General features: G+C 34.8%; 1 protein-coding gene and 1 pseudogene across 7 annotated transcripts; one reads left to right on the plus strand and one right to left on the minus strand.

Moving 5' to 3' along the window:
* Positions 1-6,531: 6,531 nt before the first annotated feature.
* Positions 6,532-7,879, minus strand: LOC125199521 (annotated as a pseudogene).
* Positions 7,880-8,468: 589 nt separating this feature from the next.
* LOC125199519 (phosphatidylinositol N-acetylglucosaminyltransferase subunit P-like) lies at positions 8,469-15,636 on the plus strand. 7 transcript variants are annotated; one of them, XM_048097514.1, is made up of 10 exons: positions 8,470-8,814; positions 8,899-8,944; positions 9,328-9,405; positions 10,989-11,060; positions 11,155-11,242; positions 11,831-12,008; positions 13,466-13,678; positions 14,084-14,156; positions 14,502-14,620; positions 14,749-15,172. In XM_048097514.1, the coding sequence occupies exons 6-10, from the start codon at positions 11,984-11,986 to the stop codon at positions 14,871-14,873; spliced, it is 555 nt and encodes a 184-aa protein (XP_047953471.1). In that variant the 5' UTR covers positions 8,470-8,814; positions 8,899-8,944; positions 9,328-9,405; positions 10,989-11,060; positions 11,155-11,242; positions 11,831-11,983; the 3' UTR covers positions 14,874-15,172. The 7 variants fall into 7 exon arrangements, with proteins under 7 accessions (XP_047953474.1, XP_047953467.1, XP_047953468.1 ...); XM_048097512.1 differs by having other exon boundaries at positions 11,902-12,008; XM_048097515.1 differs by having other exon boundaries at positions 11,161-11,242.
* Positions 15,637-21,000: the final 5,364 nt, after the last annotated feature.

Raw genomic sequence — 21,000 nt, forward strand, 5'->3', positions numbered from 1 at the left:
GATCCAATCTGTATCTGAAAACCGTAGTCATAATACAATTTGTTCTCCGTTTTTGCCCGTGGACGTAGCCAACACAACGTTGGTGAACCACGTAAATTCTGTGTCTATTTACGTTCTTTTGTTTCTCGATTCACAATTGCCCTATTTGTCATAACAAACTGGTATCTAGAGCCTTGGTTTTCGAACTAGGGTTTTGAATTCCGCTGCGAGGGTTTTGTCTGGTAAATCGAGATGTCTGCTCTGAACGTGAAGGTTGACAAATTCACCGGGAGAAATAGTTTTGGTTTATGGCAGATCAAGATGCGATCTCTGCTGAAGCAGCAGGGTTTGTGGGAGCCGCTCAAAACAAAGAAGGCTACGGAGGATGATAAGGAGTGGACAACCCTAGACGAAAAGGCCCACTCGACCATCATATTGAGCCTGTCTGACGATGTTATCATCGAAGTTGCGGATCAGGAGACGGCTGCTGCTCTTTGGGCGAAGTTGGAGAGTCTATACATGACGAAGTCTCTAACCAACAAGTTGCTCTTGAAGCAACGTTTGTTTCGGTTACGCATGCAGGAAGGTACGCCCCTTCGGGATCATCTGGAAAATTTGAATAAAATTTTGCTAGATTTGCGTAATGTTGAAGTTAAAGTAGAAGACGAGGATGCTGCTTTAATTTTGCTTGTGTCTCTGCCTGAATCTTACGAAAATTTTGTTGAGTCTTTTATGACTGGAAAGGAAACTCTTTCGTTGGAGGATGTTCGATCTGCTCTCCACATCAGAGAGGATCGTCAACAGGCAACGAGTTCAGCCACAGAAGATCTGCCATCGGGATTATCTGTTACGGGTAAAGGACAGAAGAAATTCGGACAGAAGAAGCAGAACTCAAAAGGTTCAAAAGGTCCTAAAGGCCCTAAGCCAGATGACATCTGCAGATATTGTAAAGAACCAGGGCATTGGAAGGCTGATTGTCCAAGGATAAAGAAGAAATTGGGCAAGAAGGAAGATGCTAACGGTTCTGCGACTGTGGCAGAAGCTGATGACACAAATTCGGAAGAAGAATTGGCCTTGGTTGCGGATGAACAGCCACACTGTAATGATGTGTGGATTTTGGATTCTGGAGCGTCATATCATCTCTGTCCTCACATGGAGTATTTCAACACTTATGAGCGTCATATCATCTCTGTCAAGTGGCTCACTGCAATGCAAGAAGAGATAGAATCACTTTTGAAGAACCTGACTTGGGAATTGGTTCCACGGCCTAAGGGGAGAAAGATTGTTACTTGCAAATGGATTTTCAAGAAGAAGGAAGGCACTACACCAGATGAGGGCATTAGATACAAGGCTCGTCTAGTTGCAAGAGGGTTCACGCAAAAGGAGGGGGTTGACTATAATGAGATATTCTCACCAGTGGTCAGACATACTTCCATCAGAGTGTTACTTGCGATAGTTGCACATTATGATTTGGAGCTTGAGCAACTAGATGTGAAGACGGCTTTCCTACACGGATTGCTTGAGGAGGATATCTACATGACTCAGCCAGAGGGATTTGTGGTTCCGGGCAAGGAGGATTATGTGTGCAAGTTGAAGAAGTCCTTGTATGGACTAAAGCAGTCTCCGAGGCAGTGGTAATAAGAGGTCTGACAGTTACATGATCAAGCTGGGATTCAACAGGAGTCCGTATGATTGTTGTGTCTATCACAACAAAGCTGACGATGGTTCTATGGTCTATCTTGTTCTATATGTGGATGATATGCTCATAGGTGCGAAGTCGAAGTCTGAAGTACAGAAGTTGAAAGCTCAGCTTAGTGTTGAGTTTGATATGAAGGATTTGGGTGTTGCGAAGAAAATTCTGGGCATGGAGATTTCTAGAGATAGAGAAAAGAAGAAGCTTTCTCTGTCACAGAAGAGCTACATTGAGAAGATTTTGTCAAGATTTGGCATGTCTGCATCTAAGGCTATTGATACTCCAAGTGCCATTAACATTCATTTGTCATCTGATCTTGCACCGAAATCCGAAGTTGAGGAGGAGTACATGTCTCGAGTCCCGTACTCTAATGCGGTAGGGAGTTTGATGTACGCCATGGTCTGTACTAGGCCAGATATAGCGCATGCTGTCAGCGTTGTTAGCAGGTTCATGGGAAATCCTGGAAAGGAGCACTGGCAGGCTGTGAAGAGGATTTTTCGTTACTTGAGAGGTACGTCTGATGTTGGTCTCATTTATGGAGGTGATACTCACTGTTTAGTGACTGGTTATTCTGATTCTGACTACGCTGGAGATGTCGATAGTAGAAGATCTATGACCGGTTATGTTTTCACTCTTAGTGGTTCTGTTGTTAGTTGGAAAGCAACTTTGCAGGCTGCAGTTACTTTGTCTACTACTGAAGCAGAGTATATGGCATTGACAGAAGCTGCTAAAGAGGGAATATGGTTGCAAGGGCTAGTTGGTGATCTTGGTTTACATCAAGATCAAGCTGTTGTGTTCTGTGACAGTCAGAGCGCTATTTGTTTAGCCAAGGATCAAGTCCATCATGAAAGGACTAAGCATATTGATGTGAGGTATCATTTTCTAAGAGATGAGAAGAGAATTGAGGTGAAGAAAGTAGGTACTGCTGATAATCCTGCTGATATGTTCACCAAGTCAGTCCCGCAGAGCAAGTTCCAACATTGTTTGGACTTGCTTAGTGTCATGAGCTGTTAGTTGCCCGTAGAGGGCAAATCTGAGGCAAGAATGGAGAAGTTTGTTCGTCTGGTGTTATGATGATGCGTCTGCAAGGGAGAATTCAAGTCAAGGTGGAGATTTGTTAGTATGCCTTGAATTTGTATAGGATTAGGTTTCCTAATTGGGATAGGATTATGTTTCCTAGGCCCAGTCTGTCTAATGTGTGTCTATATATATGGGAGTAGAGCACATAAATTTGTATCTGAAAACCGCAGTCATAATACAATTTGTTCTCCGTTTATGCCCGTGGTCGTAGCCAACACAACGTTGGTGAACCACGTAAATTCTGTGTCTATTTACGTTCTTTTGTTTCTCGATTCACAATTGCCCTATTTGTCATAACAAACTAATACTTTAAAAGTAGGACCCACATCCCACCAACTTTTTCAACACACTTTCCATTACATTTCTTAAAACCCGTGCCGGGTTAAACCGTGTCAAATATTCGAGGACGGAGGGAGTATTATTTTTTATGTAAGCAAGTTGGGTTGGACTGAATATCTATCGATAAATCTTGACCCTGCTCTATCTAAGCCTATTTCATAAGTGAATTGCTAGACTACGCATAAAATTAGTTCTTTTATTGCATTTTGTAATTTCTTGTGTATTTTTAAAACTGATTAAATATTACAAACTAAAAATAGTTACTATGTATAAGCATTTATTATTACTTCCTCCGTTCCCTCACAGTTAAGGCGAAACTATTTGGCACGGAGTTTAAGAAAGAGATATTAAGTGTGTTAATTAATAGAAAAAAAAGGAATATCAAATTAATTTGAATTAATTCTAAATAACAAAAGACAGGATCTGGCTCATCCCTTTAGAATCACAGATTGGCGATGTAGGGAAATTTTCTATGTTTCTATCTTCTTCATCCTGCTTCTAAATTAGTTCTACAATGTTAATATCTAAACTGTAGGAATAATGTAATGTCAACTTAGAGAAACATATGTAAACAAAATGATGTACTTACTCTATCAAAGCAATCTCTCAATTTGAAATTCGAAAATTTAGTCAAATATTCAAGTGTTTCCTTTTCTTTTTCAGCAGTAACTATTGAGTCAGATTTTTTTCCAGTGATCAAAAGCATTAAAAGCATTCATCTATGTCTCGTTCAGTTTGCTCATGGCATCAACAAAAAACTGCGGCTTTCTTTTCACTAGAAATCTATGAGATAAATTTTCAGCACTCATTCTGTTTTTCATCCTCATCTTCACTGTTTATTCCTATTTCCTCTACAATTTTCTTTTGTTTTTTTGATTTTTTTGTTTGATCTACACAAGTGTCCTTGTCAATTTTTCTTTTGCTGCTAATGTCAACAATCTTTAAATCTTTCTGAGATATTGTAGTATACCTAGTTCGCTTAGATATTTCTCTTTTTGATTTAAAATCATGCATAATAAATCAATATCAATTAAACACAATGATATTGTGAATAGCAAGTATCCCCTGTTCACAGCAAGTGCATTATATTACTCCCTCCGTCCCCATTTAGCAGTCCCATTGACTTTTCTGCACTCGTTTTGTAAAAATGATAATAAATAGTTAAAGTGGAGAAATAATAAAGTAAAAAGGAGAATAATGTAGATAAAACTCTTCTCTATATTATTCTCTTTTTTACTTTAATATTTCTCCACTTTAACTATTTATTATCATTTTTATAAAACAGGTGCAGAAAAGTCAATGAGACTGCTAAAGCGGGACGGAGGGAGTACTAAAGTTATGTCAATAGATAAATTATATAATAAATCAATGTCAACAACAAGTATATCCCATATACAGTAAGCACAATCAATAATTAAATTTCATAATGTCAATATAACTATGCCAACAGCGATTCTAATAAGTATACACTATATCAACATCCATCCAAACAAGCATACACTATGTCAACAATATACAATATCATGTCAATGACAAGTATATACCGTTTATAGAAAACACAAGTATTTTATTATCTATGTCAATAGCTATTGTATAAAATGTCAATAAACTTAAAAATTTAAACAAATCCTTAACTGGAAGGAGATGCTTGTTTTTTTCTTTATTTCCAGCGGCGATGTTCGATTCCACATCATCCGCTTCTTCCATTGTGAATCAGCAAAAAAAAATCAGCAGAAATCGAATTCATAAGAAAACAAATCCAGATTTGTTTAATAACACTAAAATTGAAGCAATATACTTAAAATTTGAATCAATTTCTTAACCTGAAGAAGTCTTTTCACCGTTTTTGGTTGTACCGACGTTGACCGCCGATGCGTGTTTCCGGGGACCATCGGCGTTTCGGCCGATTCTGTTGTATTTAGTTCTTCGATTCTCATTATTAACACTTAGAGATGTGGAAAACTGACTTTGTAGGTCTAGGATTAGGAGATTAATAACAATGCTTGATTGATTTTTGAAGATTTGAAGAATTGTATAAGAGTACTTGCAGAATTGCATAGAGTTTTAGAGAAGGCCGAAGTGTTTTGAATCTAATTGAAATGCAACTTTTAATTTTCTGCCATTTTATAAATTAAATGACAAAAATACCCACTAGTTGACATAATATACATGCTATTGACATTTCGAAATTCTGGTGGATGTGTGGCTGAAAATAGATCTCAATTCTCAATTAAGCTAAAAAAATCTCAACATAACAGGACCCATGTAATTATTTTAAATTATTCATACATATTCCTATTAATTTGCCAAATTGTTGAAAATTCAATTGTGAATAGTAACAATTGTGAAAAAAATCAAAGTTATCGATGCTCAACGCCTGGACCTATATGAACATGTGATAGGGACATTGTAACTTTCCTTAAATTTTTAAAAAAATATATATTTCTTCCGTTCCACAAGGATATGCACTCTTTGTTTTTTAGTGCATCCCACGAGAATATGCACTTTCCAATTTGAAACTCTTTTCACTCTAATGAGGTGAGACTCATTCTTCAATTTTACCAATTTTGGATTAAAACCGTGCCAAACCAAAAGTGCATATTCTTTGGGTACGGAGGGAAAATTTCATTACGTACATTTAACTGCCGAATTTTCAACTATATTTGCAGGAAACTGCCGCATTGTAGGCTCAATTTTATTGTGTGTATTTAATTTAATTTAATTATATTAATGGAAATAAAAGTTTTTGAATTTATAGTAGTGGAATTCAGTTATGCATCAAATATGTTGGGATATTTGTATACCAAACCATCATTTATATTTGAATCAGTTTGAAAAAATTGCTTTTAATGACTTCAAAGAGAGAAATACTAGTGATTCTAGGATTATGCATGTCTACATTGGAGAGAAAGAGATGGATGTTCAACTTATCGAAAATAATGACAATAAAAATGATGATACTGAAAGTGAGAACAACAAAGATGGTGTTTATATTAACTCTGACTGTAGGACTTACAAGATGATAATTTTGATGGTTTTTTGAGAGGACAAATATTGATGGAGAAGTCGATTTTGCTAACCAAGATTCTGTAGGACAGCGATAATGGTGATTCGGATATGTTATTTTCATGTTCTGAGACTGATGAAGTATAGATACGTAGAATGAACAAACAAGAATTGGAGATTGGGATGGAGTTTCTTAAATTTTAATCAAATTTAAGAGAGTTGCACAGGAAAATGCAATTGGGCAGAGAGTGGAGATTAAGTTTCAACCTAATAACAAACTGAGATGCAAAGCTTATTGCAAGAGGGCTTGTATGATGTCAAGTGACATCAAAGGTTGAAGATATTAAAGAGTCATATCAATATTCAAGTAACATATCTCCCAATCACTCCCATAAAGAATGGCAATAAAGTCACTAACCTCCACTAGATCAAGACTAGGATACAATTTCCTTTGGTGCAAGGTCCTTCATCAATTTGAGGAAAAAATCATCTACATTTGGCATCGAAGAAGTTGCAGAATCGGCTGAGAATCCCTTTTCACACATTTCATCCATGAATAATCCTGCCTTGTGAACCTCATTTTGCTTTAGCAGACTCCTGATGATGACATTGTATGTTACACGATTAGGACCTCCATCTCTACCAGCAAACGTTTTACCTCCTCGAAAGACCCTTCTTGACAAAATGAACCAATGATCATATTATATATATGAACATCAGGTTGTACACCATTTGACGGAAGTTGATTGAAAAGATGTCTCGCAATGCCATGTTTTCCAATTTTGCATAATCCATTTATGAGAGCACCGTAAATGAACACGTCAGGGGTAAATCCTTTATCTTCAATCAGGCGCAACAATGAAACAGCCTCATTAATCCTCCTATTCCTACACAGCCCATCCAACAATGTAGTGTAAGTTTGCAAATCAGGACGCAGTTGTTGGTCTTCCATATCCTCGAAAAGTTTCCAGCCCTCGGCAAATTTATTTATACTAAATAATCCATGTATCATGGTAGTATAAGTATAGTTATCTCGCACCAAGCCTTTATTGGGAATATCAAGAAAAAGAAGCCAAGCTTCATCGACGCTGCCCTTTTTGCAATATCCATTCAATAAGCTGTTGTAAATTACAATATTAGGGGTACATCCTTTATCTTCAATCAGGCGCAACAATGAAACAGCCTTATCCATCTCCCCATTCTTACACAGCACATCCAACAATGTAGTGTAAGTATGCAAGTCAGGACAACATACTTGTTGGGCTTCCATATCCTTAAAAAGTTTCCAGCCCTCAACAAATCTATATTTACTAAATAATCCATGTATCATGGTGGTATAAGTATGTGTATCAGGCACCAAACCTTTACTAGGAATTTCAAGAAAAAGAAGCCAAGCATCATCAACGCATCCCTTCTTGCAATATCCATTTAATAAGATGCTATAACTAACGATGTCAGGCTTTAAGCCCATCTCTACCATGGAATCAAGTAACTGTTTTCCTCTATCTATTTCACCTTTCATACAAAATCCATCAATAAGTGTACTATATATGACCACATCGGGAGAAATGTTTTGTTGCGTCATAATTTCCAATACATTTGTAGCCTCTTCCATCTTCCCTTCCTTACAATATGCATCGATCAATATAGTGAAAGTATGCACATCCAAAGATATCGTTGAATTGGCCATTTCATTCAATAAAATAAGTCTCCAACATCGGTATGCCTACCATTGTCACATAGTCCCTTAATCATGGTATTATATGTGACAACATTAGACATAAATAAATAAATATAATTAAGATTTTTTTAAAACTTAATAAATATACCTTATGCACAATTAAATGTCCCAACACATTAAAAAAATACATACTTATTAAATATTCATAATACAAAATTAAATGTCCGAACACATTAAAAAGAATTTCATTTAATTAAAAAAATAATTCAAACATAATTTTAATAACATTAAAAATGATATTACTAATTACATGAATTATGAACAAAATACATACAACAAACTTTATAATTAACCTATAAACTAATAAATAAAAAATTAATAAAATTATAATACAAAAATAATTTTGATATTTATATATAAATATTAAACAAAAGTATTATATAATAATAATAATAATAAAGAGTAACACACAATTAGATGACCCAACACATTAAATAACATACCCAAATAGAAAAAATATATAAGCCCAAAACGATTTATAAATTAGGCCCATACATTAAAAAATGCATGCCCAATTCGTATAAGTCCAAACACAACAGATTAGTGGGGAATTAATTCATTTAATTAGACTATAGATTAATTTTAATTCACACACTTAAGGATTAAAACAATACTTTATACAACCTATATAAGCATTTTTCTGAATAGAAGTTGTCGGCGCCGATTTTGGAAACCCTAGCTCATCTCCTCCGCCGGAAACGGCGTCTTCTACTCTAAATCGCCGCCGATCGGACACTACTACACCTTATCGACTCCTTACCAAGACTAATCTCCAGATTTGCAACTACAATACCACCAAAACAACCCCAAACCCTACAAAATCGACACTGAAAAAAACCGACGGAAATTTCTTCGCCGCCTGCTAAACGACGCCTCCGTCGTCGGTTCAACGAAGACGACGGAGAGTTGCGGTAGACCACAGCAAGAATCCTTCTCTTAAGCTACTAAATCAGATCAAAATCGGTTTCTATTACAGGTATATTTCAACCAAATTTTCCTAATCAATCAAAAACGTTGAAGATTAGGTCTATTCTGACTTTATTAATTGTTTTTTTTTCAGAATCGGAGAAGGAGTGGATGACTTTCGATGATTCAAAGAATAGATCGTAAGTATTGGAAAAACAGACCACAAATATTTCGATATAGTTGTTTTAATCTACCAGATGAGATAAGTTACCTCAAACAAAGTTCATTGATTTAATATTTTTGTCAATTTCATTCTGGTACGTTGATAACAGACTATATTCAAGCAGATCTATAATTCTGAAAATTGAAAAAAAAGGATATCACTATTAGGTTGCAAAATTTTGCAAAATCATTGAATAAATGAGGATTTTAATGTATTTTCAGATTGTGTATAAGGCTTTTGTATATATTGCTGTGAAATGAAGATTACATAACCTTCTACTTCAAATTGAAAGTTATTGGAGATTAAATTGTTATGCATTCCTGGATTCTTAAAAAAGTACTTACATTTGTCAATTGACAGGAAAGTGAAAGACAATGAAATATGCAAGAAGGAGAAGGATCAAAGGATATAGCAGCCAGTTCAGCAAGAAAATCAGAGGTATAATAATCACTTGAAGCATCAGTTGATACACCCTGATAGGAGCAACCCTTTATGATTGTAGAACTCTTCAACTTTTTCATTGCAATAGCACAAAATCTGTTTAATTTTTCCTACTTTACAGTTGAATGATATATTTAAAGAAATTGTGTTGTTAAAGGGTGTTCATTTCAAAAGCAACACAGGTTCCAACATGACCTTTGAGTTGCCAAAAGATAAGGATTTATGGTTCATATTGGTCTTAAAAACACATGAATATGCATGTTCAAAAAAAATTTTGCAGAATTTTATTCAGCAGAAACTCATCTTTCCTACTTTACAGATGAATGATATATTTAAAGAAATTGTGTTGTTAAAAGGTGTTCATTTCAAAAGCAACACAGGTTCCAACATGCCCTTTGAGTTGCCAAAAGATAAGGGTTTATGGTCTTAAAAACACTTGGATATGCATATTTAAAAAAAAATTGCAGAATTTTATTCATATGTTGATATCTATGATCTGTTTCTGTGAATTAAAGGTAATTTTGTAATTACTTACCCTTAGAATAGTAACTTAATAGGTATGACATACTTTGCTAATGTGATTTGGTGTCAATATGGGTGTATCTGTTTTTAAGAATGCATCAAATTCTGAAAAATAAGAATTTAATTTGCACGAATCATGTGCTTTTAAATGCATTCATGCAAGCTTGCAATATATATGACCATGCTTGACTGATCTTTAGAAGTTTGTTGTTTGGTCCCAAAATAGATAATATTCTTAACTATTGATTAAAATAATAAACAGCAATTGATATTTTAAAAGAGAATATACTATAATCTGAATTTTATCAACACCTCTGTAATTTGTATGTTCAATATTTTTTTCATTAACATAAAAAGTTTACTGTCATATTCTGCAGTGTCTGCGTGCAAAAAGACTAAAATTAATGTTGTGAAGCCAAGGTAACTATTAAATCACCTAATATGTATGCCACACTTTGCTAATAACTGAGTTAATGTTGTCATTTTGGTGTCAATATGGCTCTTTGTAGAAAGCATAAGCAAATTCTGAAAACAAATATTTTACTTTGCATGATTCAATATGACGGTTTGTAGAAAGCATAAGCAAATTCTGAAAACAAATAATTTACTTTGCCTGATTCATGTGATTTTGAATACAATGATGCTTGCTTGGAATATCTATGAGCCTATATTTGTGAACCAATTTTCTCGCATGCATTCTTTGGAAGAGAAGTTTGAATTTTGGTGCCCTATAAACAAAAAATTAGAAAATAGAAACATATATATTATATTAAACTTTCTATATTACATGTATTCTGTTTTGGTAAACGTACCAGCATATCATGAAATACTACTTCCAAGTGCTATCATTGTTGTCTCTAGAATTGTATTCATAAACACGGATGCAACAACCCTTGATGGTGGTGTTGTAACTTTAGGTAGAAGATTGTCCTGCAACTAATGAATGTTGTCATTGTTTGAGATACAATGCTTTCTGCTATTGAAAAGAAATATTCAAAAATCAGTGACTAATTTAAAGAATGTATGCAGTATTTAAACCAACAGCCTATTTTGTGCAGGAAATGATCCCAATAGATTGCAAATAGAAGTGGCAAAAAAGGCAAATCAATGAACACAAATTCTAAAATGAGGTCAGTGCCTTTTTATGAGAATCAACAGATCACTTAAATTGAATAAGACTGTGTATTAAGTTCAGAAACAGGAACAAATAATTTCATTCATTAGTTGCAGGAACTTCGTGATCCAGAATATGAATGAGAGATGGCACTCAAGATTTCACAGATGAGGTGCATCACAGCAATGACAAATACAGGTTAGAAAACTACCTTCATTGTGTTGTGCTGTGCTAAGTAGTTATGGAAACTTATAAAAACATAAGTAACATTTAGACATAATATGAAACTATAACAGAAAAAAATAGTGATAAAGCAGAAATGGCAAACTGAATGAAATACCTTAAAAATAAAGACTGCAGATTCATAGAAGAATACATAAATAATAAATGAGCAGTGCTTTAAGTGAGAATAGATGAATTAAGAAAAAGAAAGATTCTGAACTATTTCTGATGATGATTCTGCTGAATGATTTTGGTTGAGAGAGTTTAGTGAGAGTGAATGAAGGAGTGAGTGGAAGGGGGTATTTATAGTGCTCACCTCTTAAGCATGTTGTTGGAAAATTGTGCATGTTCCCAAAAAAAACATAATCATGAGAGACCTTCCACATAACAATTATTTTCTATTTATAAAAAATAGTATCTAATAATAATACTCCAGACTTAAAATATTACAGATTCATGTCTCATAAATTTGGCCTATTTAATTTCATAAGTCATCAATATTTTAAGGTCATTTAAGGCCCAATTCATTTCAGCAACTATTAACTTCACTTGTATTATATATAGGTGACTTGTTGAGTTAAAAAAAAAACCAACCTTAAAAATATAATAGCCGCCTCTCACTCTCAACTCTTCAGAAAAAGGAAAGAGAAGGAAAAGAAAAGCGGCCTCTCTCTCTTCACTCTACAATCATTATAGAGAGAAGATAACATTGCAAGCATGGGCGGCTACAATCAAGACAAAGGTATGTAATTCTTTCTTTTCAAGTTATGTCATGTATCTATATTTGACAACATAGTCATATCTAACATACATGAGCATAATGTTGATGAGGTATTAGAGATTATAAGAGTCAGATTTCAAATACAATTACTAATCTTTGCAAATATTAATTCTAGAATGCTTTGCAAATCCTATCATCTATTTATATAATAAGATGTATTATTTCTCCAATTTCTTTTCACAAACGAATTCAATGCTTAGTTTTCAAAATATATATACTACTCCCTTGATAGGTTTTTCATTTAGTATGGTTCCTACTCTCTCCGTCGCTCTCTCTCTCTCTTATTTTTCATGTTCTAAAATTTTAATTTCATTCTCTCTTTCTTTCTCTTTTTTTTCTTTTTCTAAAATTGTAACAAGCAAAATACTTTACGGAGAATGGAGAGATCAAGCATTTCTAATCACGGTCACAACTTAGCATTAAACACAAAAGGAAACTTAATTCATGTAGGCTTAAATTCAGATAACATTATCAGCATGTAGCCCAAATATGAAGATCTTTATGATTGAAGAAGGTCAAAGCTATAGAAAAATCCAGTCTTACAAGTAATATAGGTTCAAATATGTTTTCATCAAATATGAAAACAATAAGGACAAAAAGCAAAAGTAAACTCGAATGCATGGAATACGCATTTGGTTTGGATCCTTTAAACAGTGGCATTGCGCATCAAAGTACATTCTTTCGGAATCAAATCCACATAGAAAAAGGCCGAATTTAAAACAATAGCACATAAAAGTATGGAAGAAGATGATATCTCACCGAAGGGAGTCCAGAATCAAATAGAAAATTGTCTCACCAACAGAATAAATAAATAAAAAAAGATCCAATCTTTCAATTGACTACAAATTCACGGAAATCTTCCAAGCAACTAAAAAGATAGACAATGAGGATTATCCATTTTCCCGCGATCTGGAGTTTCACCAATCGCATAATAGATTGTGAGATCAAACCAGCCATTGCTCAAATTACTCACCACACAACAGAAAAAGGATACGATAGCTCAAAATTAAGCAAAATAGAATGTCAAAAAGATACCAAACAGGAGGAAAAGATCAACATAAATTCGTTCTATCCAACTTACTTCAAATCTCTACGTTGTCTAATCCAGTCACCAATATCATAAATTAAACGCAGTCCCTTACCAAAATCGGATCGAGGAGAAAAAGAAAGATCTGGGACTCACCAAATTGTTGTGAAGAATTGGAAGAAAGAGAGGGAAGTAAGTGGAGATCTATATTTAGGAGCGCTTCCAATTTGTATAGCATATGGCAATGCAACCAACTGTAACCTTTGTAATCCAGATATCATTATTATAATAATACTTTATAATTTATTATAATGTTTTTAAGTTTCCTTTCTGAAGATTCTACTTTGCGTGATACTAAAGTCGGCTTAAACGTTTAACGTTTTTATCACAGCAACCGAAATTAGGATGGAAGAGCGTTGCTCTGTCAATAGCCCACGACAGATTCTGAGCTTCTCCAAGACCCGGGCGGCCAACGTCTCCTTCTCCGACGCCGATCACCGCTCCCAGACCGAATTAGGCGAATTAGGCATCTCCGGCGAGCACGGCCCCAAACTCTCTGAGGTTTATGGATTCGTCGGATCCATCACCACTGTTGTTTTTACAGGTCCAATTCATCTGCTCCTTTCGAATAATCACCCACTGTGAATAGTATTGTTACGTTGATTGTGCATTTTTCTCAATTTTTGCTTATCGTGATTAATTTTTAGGGGTTGTGAAAACCTGTGGAATTGTATATTACTGTATGATGTATATTGTCACTAGAGTTTTAATATGCTGGATATTATTGAAGCATATTTAAGGATAAAGCGCCATTGGATCGATTATATATTTTCTTGATTGCTTGTGGCGGTACACATATGTAGATGGATTATATGGGGCTGTGATTGAAGATGCTAGATGATATGATAAATATTCGTGTGTAGTTTCTCATGTTTGTTGGAGCTTGCAGAATCTTGAAGATTAGATAATTAGAATAGCAGCTAACAGGTTCCTTTTACTCGCGCAACAGTCATATTCATCGTGTGGGCGTATGTTCCTGACCATTGGTTGCATTCTATTGGGATCTATTACTATCCAAGCAGGTTCGTGTTTTCATATGCTTGCTTGCCTTTGTTGCGGATTCTCTCTAAAATGCAATAATATGCTTACTCCTGCAATGATCATGGAAAATTTAAGGCAACTAAGATGAACGAAATTCCTCTAGTCTTGTTAAGTTCTATACTTTGTTTCCCAATAAGTTATGATAGATAGAGTGCATGTCAAAAATAGAATTAGAAACATAATCGAGTTTCCTCTACAAACTTAAAGCTATCAGATTGATTAGTTTAGCAATGGAATTGATGAATAACACATTATGGCTACATTACCTTGGTTAATGTCTTCTATATAGCAGTACATGCCTTGTGATATCTTGAAAACTTATTCAGGTATTGGGCTTTGGCGGTGCCAACTTACGTGATGGTGACGATTGTGCTGGCCGTCACATTTTATATTGGCATGAATTTTATGTTAACTCCTCCTCCTACCTCCTTAAATATAATGTTTGGTAAATTTACTTCCTAGTTTTTTTCTTACACTGTACTTATGATATTCTCAGGTCCAGAATCATCAATAAGGATTGATAAAAATGTGTTCTCATGTAGCATCAAAGATAGTAACTAATAATCTGAGCAGATGAATTTAGTAGGGAAATGCTGAGCAGTGTCCCTTTAGTAGATGATGACGAGCAGCCAATTGAGCCTATATCTGACATAGGCATTAACAAAATTAACAAAATCATGTTCGAAAGCTTCAAATGAAGGTGTTTGATTTGAGTAGATCATTCTGCATGTATCTAAAGTTAGATTGTAGGACTTTCTCATTTTTCCAGTTACCTCGTAGAGTTTATGAAACAAAATTAGACCAAGTGATTTGTGGTGAATGCTATTAAAGCTATCTCTATGTCTTTACCATGTACTTATAATTTAATTGGGTTGAATTATGGAGCTGAAGGTCAGTTTCCAGCCTGCCCTCAAATTTGATGATAACTTGTTGCTGCCTTGGCCTCGAATAATCAGCTTTGAGAATTTTCATTATAACAAATGAGAAAGTTTATATATACGCAAAAGTGTTACTATTCAAATTGTTATACTCCTACAGAAGTGCTGTTTTTGGCTTTTCTATGTTCTCTCTCACTCGCTTCTGCCGCCACAACCAGGTACCACAACACCACCACCAGCCACCATTCAATCAACCAGATCTGCTTCCTTGACCAATTGATGATGAGTCAGTGACAGAGGTTGCAAGTTGTTGGGCTGCTGTGGCTCCTATTGCATGTCATCCTCACTTGGCTTCAATTTTGGCATATCAAATTCTTGGAGAAAATTAATTTTGGTAAAGATCGGAAATTTCGTGAATTTTTAGGTCCAAGAGAATGTTATGTACACAGAGAAAATTAAAAATCCAAAATTTGTTTATGCTTAAATTATTGAACATAAAATGGAGTTGTTCATTATTTCTATAACTTTAAATAAACTAGTATCACGCCCGTGCGTTGCACGACTCATTTTATCGGGCGTTGCACGACTCATTTTATTTCTCTCGTAATTTTTTAAGTTGTGAACAAATTTAATTGAGACACATTTACATTTATATAGTAAACAAACACATTATGAAAATATAAACAATTAATGTGATAATATAAAAAAATAGTCAATTACACAGACAAAATATAAATAAAATCAAACATTAACAAAAGTTAACACAAGTACAATTTAATAGTCCATATTTTTATATATTTTGTAAAACTTCTTTGTAAACAACATTAATAGAAAAATCACAAGTACCATCACCATCTTAATTACAAACTAAAATATTTAATCCTTCACGATCGAGAATTAAATTGTGTAATGAACTTGTCGGGGTCAATAATCACACCAATTATATCTACAAAAATACAATCTGAGTCAATGTTAATACACACATAATAATAATGTAATTGCAAAGTAGTAGTACTAAAAAGTAGTACCAAAGAGTCGCTCTTCAACTTTTTTTTTAACCTACTTGATTAGATCAACCGTCTTAAACAATAAATCTTGGAAATTTTGTGGTCGATGACTTTAGATATACATGTTTTGGAGCACATAATAATTTATAATTTATAATTTATAATTTATAATTTGAAATAGGAGTATGTACTCTACTTCTTCTTGCAAAAAATGGCAAATAGTAACAATTGCTAGTTTAAGTTTTAATATGGCCCGCTCAGTAAAAAAACAAATGAAGGAAGTTAGGATACAGATAAAATATAAATACGTGAAAAATAATACTATACATTATTTTTGTAAAATGGAAAAATAGCTCTGACCGTGAGACTAAAAAATAAAGCAAATTTACATCACACAAAACAAAAAAACTAAAGAATGTATAATTACCACTTCTCCTAATGAGATTGAAGATATTGTTTATCAAAAGCTATATAATTTAAGGTCACACTGGTGAGACACTTCCTAGTCGAGCTTCATTTCATTGCAATATAGTGACCCTATACACTAAAAACCCAAACCTTGAAACCTAAATCCTAAACCCTTAACTTTAAAATATATTCATCATGACCAACAGATAAGCCAAACATCAATAAAATTCTCCCTTCGTCCTATTTCGGTTTTACTTTGTTGATACCTTATTCTATTTTGGGGGAAAAAAAATAATTTAATAAAATTGTGAAGAATATAAAAACTTAAATGAATCAAATTCATTAGCTTAATAAATCATTAATTGAGTTAACTATTCGATAAATTCAATAACTTTAAACAAATAAATAATTAAAATAATTAGAAATGAACTAAGCAATTAAAACTAATGTACGACGGCTTATTTATCATAGAAAAATGAGTTAGTAAAAAAACTATACGATGGTCTATTAATCATAAAATATATGGGGTAGATTGTAAAAAAAATACATATTCATTATGCCCTAAAATAATGCACTGCGTTATTATTTCTTCCCTGCGCAAAGAGTACTTCGCGTTTGTTCAAAGGTAAATATTTCTTATCTTCCCATTTTCTCTAAAGACGGAACTTGATAGCAATATGGCGACGAACGGACGGCTGGCCTAGTACTTCCTGAAGGCCATCTCGTAGCACTATTTCTTATCTTCCCCTTATCTCGTCGAAGCACATCAAACTGGATCAGTCTTTGCAAACTGTCGGATGATTGGCCGTGCAAGTAAATGGATGACAAACTTTTTAGTTAAAACCTTATAAAACTGGACAAAGATCTGTTTTGCAAAATCATTCAGACCAGCTTCACGGAAAACTTTTGAACTTCAAGCAAGACCATTTCTTGGTTCGGGTGTGCCTCTACTTGGATTATGGTACCCAAATGTCATATATTTATAGTTCAACCAATATTTCATGACCATCATTAGAACCTCTTCATTTCCTCTGCTTTATAACCTTTGAACTTTCTCTAATAAAGCATTCATTGTTTTTCTTAACCGTAATTTAATGTGATGTAACGTGATTAATTGTAATCATTCACGGTTAATCTCCACTGTGAGTTTCCCTGTTTTACATCATTTATAACATTCAATGTGAGATGGGATATGAGGAAATGTTGTGGAAGACAGTTAACGGTATAGGAACCGTCCATAGATCCCACCGATTCAGAGGCCAGACAAACAGTCGGTTACTATTTACGATAATTTAGCCAACAAAAAAAATAGTTTTATGTAATAATATCTAATTTATAATGACATTTCTATAAATTCCCCCAAAACTAAACCCTAAACATAAAATCATTTTGACTTCCCTTCACTTATGACGTGATTTTATTGCAATTATATAACATTTATGATAATTTCCCTCAAAACTCCCATTCTATTTATGCATATAATATCAAATTATTATCCAAAGAAAACATAAAATAAAAAATTATTTATTAAAATTAACACATAAATATTGATTAAAATATTTTGGATATCCAATACAAAATATGTAATCATATTAGAAGAATGATTAAGCATATGCAAGTTCAAAAGTGAATACACCATAAACAAAAAAAATGAAAAAAACGTAAATAAAATTCCGTATGAAAATTACTACAAAACATTAATTTATAAGTCTCGGAGGATATTCCACTTCTTCGAGTTCCTCCACAACGACGACGAACGCGAATTAGACGCTGAGCAGGATGACTCATCGTCTCTCCCATTCAGAGGCGGTGTGCTGAAGCCTCTCCACCCGTACTCCTCCGCTGGCGTCATGGATGTCACAATTAAATAAAAAACAATAAAAGCACGTATATTAAATATGATATTTTTGGATTTATACTATAAAGGGAGCAACCATACCTTAACAATATGTGTATCGTTCATTACTAAAATGCCATCCATATGAAATTATTAATCTCAAAATTTATAATGTACTACAAAATGTCAAGGTTGTGATCAATTAAAATTACCCCTCACTCATGGAGATCATTGTCGAGCAGATGGTGGTGAGTGGTGAGTGGTGAGTGGTGACGGAGTTGAGCCTCGAGCAATTTCGCTGCTCTATTCACGACAGATAGCTTTACCACTAATGATTTTTTTAGACAGAATTTAGTCTTATATTTATAGTCCCTAAAGAGTATACTGTATACCATTAGCCATTATTAATTTATAATGGTCGGATTCATTGGTGGAAATAGGAAAGGCAGCCACATTTATAAAACGCCAATTTCATTCTAATTAATCAGTTAATCCACATTGACCGTTTCCGCCTTATTATTTTTGCTCTATTCCTTTTCTCCCATAACCTAAATGAGTTCATGAGCCTTTTGGCTTTTCATTTCTTAGTACAGACGAAATGTGTTATAAGGATGTTTAAAGTACATCTATATGTGAATTTAATTGACTAACGTTAAAGATGAAGAAATTAATTGTTAAAAAAAATAGTTTTAATTAAATTGTAATTTTTTAATTAAAATGGCATTTATGTAAATATCTCCAAAACTCCCCTTTTATATATGTATATCTAATGTTTTTGTTGAGCCATCTCCTACTCCACCCGTCACAAACATAAAATAATGACAAGACAAACCTCGATTCATAATTGGAAAACTTGAAACTCCTCCGACCTATCATATGAGCTTGCAAATCAACACAAGTGACTACAAAAACGAATTTACCGAGCACAATTAGAAGAAACCTACTAACTTACATTTTATAATACGTAATACAATAACAAATGGTCGGTTCACAACAGCATATACTCAAAACACTACTAATACATTATTTAGCCATAAAAAGAGATGATTAAAACCACACATATAAAGAGCAAAAAAAGTTTGACTGAATGTGCTCGGTACAGAGCACTTTTTATAGTGTGTGGATAAGAGCAAGCATATGAGCCTAGCATTATAATTACGAAAGCAATTCAATAGTATTAAAACAAAATAATTACTATAGAGAAGCAAAATCCTTACCGGTCATTATTGTAGAAGAAACGGACCATAAAGATTTAGAGAGTCTCTCATCCAAAATCTTTTCAATTTCCTCAATAAATTTGAAGTAATTATTCTATTTGTATGTCAAAGACTTTTCACTTCCACTTCCCTTAATTATCATAAAATAAATAAAATCTTTTCATTACTCCAATTTATTAAAAAAAAATCATAATGGCATTTTGGTTAATTTTTCCAAAACTCACTTTTGGGCTTGGTCAATGTACGACACGTTTTGAGTTTGTGATATGGACAGGTTGGGGGTCTGCCTAACCCCCCACCGTGACGGTGTTTGAGGAAAAAAAAAATCCTGAACCATAAACCCTAAAACCTAAAACCCTAAACCCTAGACATGACCTCAGCTTGGGAGCTCATCCGGACAAGGTCCCCTAGACATTTCGGCCTTCGCATGGTGTGGAATGTTGGGCTGACCCCGACCATCTCTGTCTTTATCTGGCGCCTCCTCCTCCAGAAGGTCCCTGTTGAGTGTGTTGTTCAGTCTCGTGGTATCCTTCTCGCATCCAAGTGTCTGTGTCGTGTCTCTTCTTTTTCAGTCGAGTCGTGTCAGCATTTGTTCGTGTCTAGTCCGTTGGCGAGATCTGTTTGGGATTTTTTTGATGGCTGGTTCCCTCATATTAGCACACACATTCACACGTGCACTGATATTGCACTTAGATTAGGTTTTTGGTGGAGGTCCTCTCACAGGGCCCCTGCCCTGCACATTTCTTTTCATATTCCTTGCTTGGTATATTGGTTCATTTGGACGGAGAGGAATAGCTGCAAGCACCGCAATATTTCTTTTCGTTCTTCCCATGTTATTTGGCAGGTGATACAACATTTGCGGATCTTGGTGGCGGCGGGTGTGCTAGTCCCCCTTCATTGGAGTGGTTGCACCCCGGCTGTCGACTTCATGCGTACAGTTCCTCCTCGCCTGCGAGTTCTCAGGTCCTTGAGCGTGCTTTGGCATCCACCCGATGATCCTTGAGTGAAGCTGAACACTGAAGGGGCCTTTACTATCTCGACGGGACAGGCTGGTGGTGGGGGAGTGGTTCGTGGTTCAGACGGCTCTCTGCTGAGGGCCTTTTGCACGCCCCTTGTAGCTGCGTCGGCCTTCGAGGCGGAGCTCTTAGCTCTTCTTCACGGGCTGACGGTGGCTATGGAGTTCTCATCACAGGTTTGGGTAGAGATGGATGCAGCAGCAGTGGTCGCGATGTTCACTTCGGGACGCGGGGGAGCAGCGGACGTGAGACATCATATGGCTCGCATTCGCATTTTGCTCTCACAGTTGCAGGTTAGGTTCTCTCATATTCACCGAGAGGGCAACCGGGCAGCTGACTTCCTAGCAGGTAGGGGGGTTCAGACCCCTGCCATGACTTTCTATGATGCAAATACATCTCCTCGATATTTGAAGTCACTTGTGAGGATGGACCAGTTGGGCTATCCAAACTTCAGATTCGGAT

Source organism: Salvia hispanica, unplaced genomic scaffold, assembly GCF_023119035.1.
Source record: "Salvia hispanica cultivar TCC Black 2014 unplaced genomic scaffold, UniMelb_Shisp_WGS_1.0 HiC_scaffold_531, whole genome shotgun sequence".
Taxonomy (NCBI): Eukaryota; Viridiplantae; Streptophyta; class Magnoliopsida; order Lamiales; family Lamiaceae; genus Salvia; species Salvia hispanica.

What these genes read in the sequence shown, in the direction of transcription:
- LOC125199519 (XM_048097510.1), top strand. Translation starts at nt 11,191, where the DNA reads ATGGCACTCAAGATTTCACAGATGAGGTGCATCACAGCAATGACAAAT. An exon ending in CACAGCAATGACAAATACAG is followed by an intron (nt 11,243 to 13,465) that starts GTTAGAAAACTA and finishes TTTTTATCACAG; the next exon opens with CAACCGAAATTAGGATGGAA. An exon ending in ATCTATTACTATCCAAGCAG is followed by an intron (nt 14,157 to 14,501) that starts GTTCGTGTTTTC and finishes AAACTTATTCAG; the next exon opens with GTATTGGGCTTTGGCGGTGC.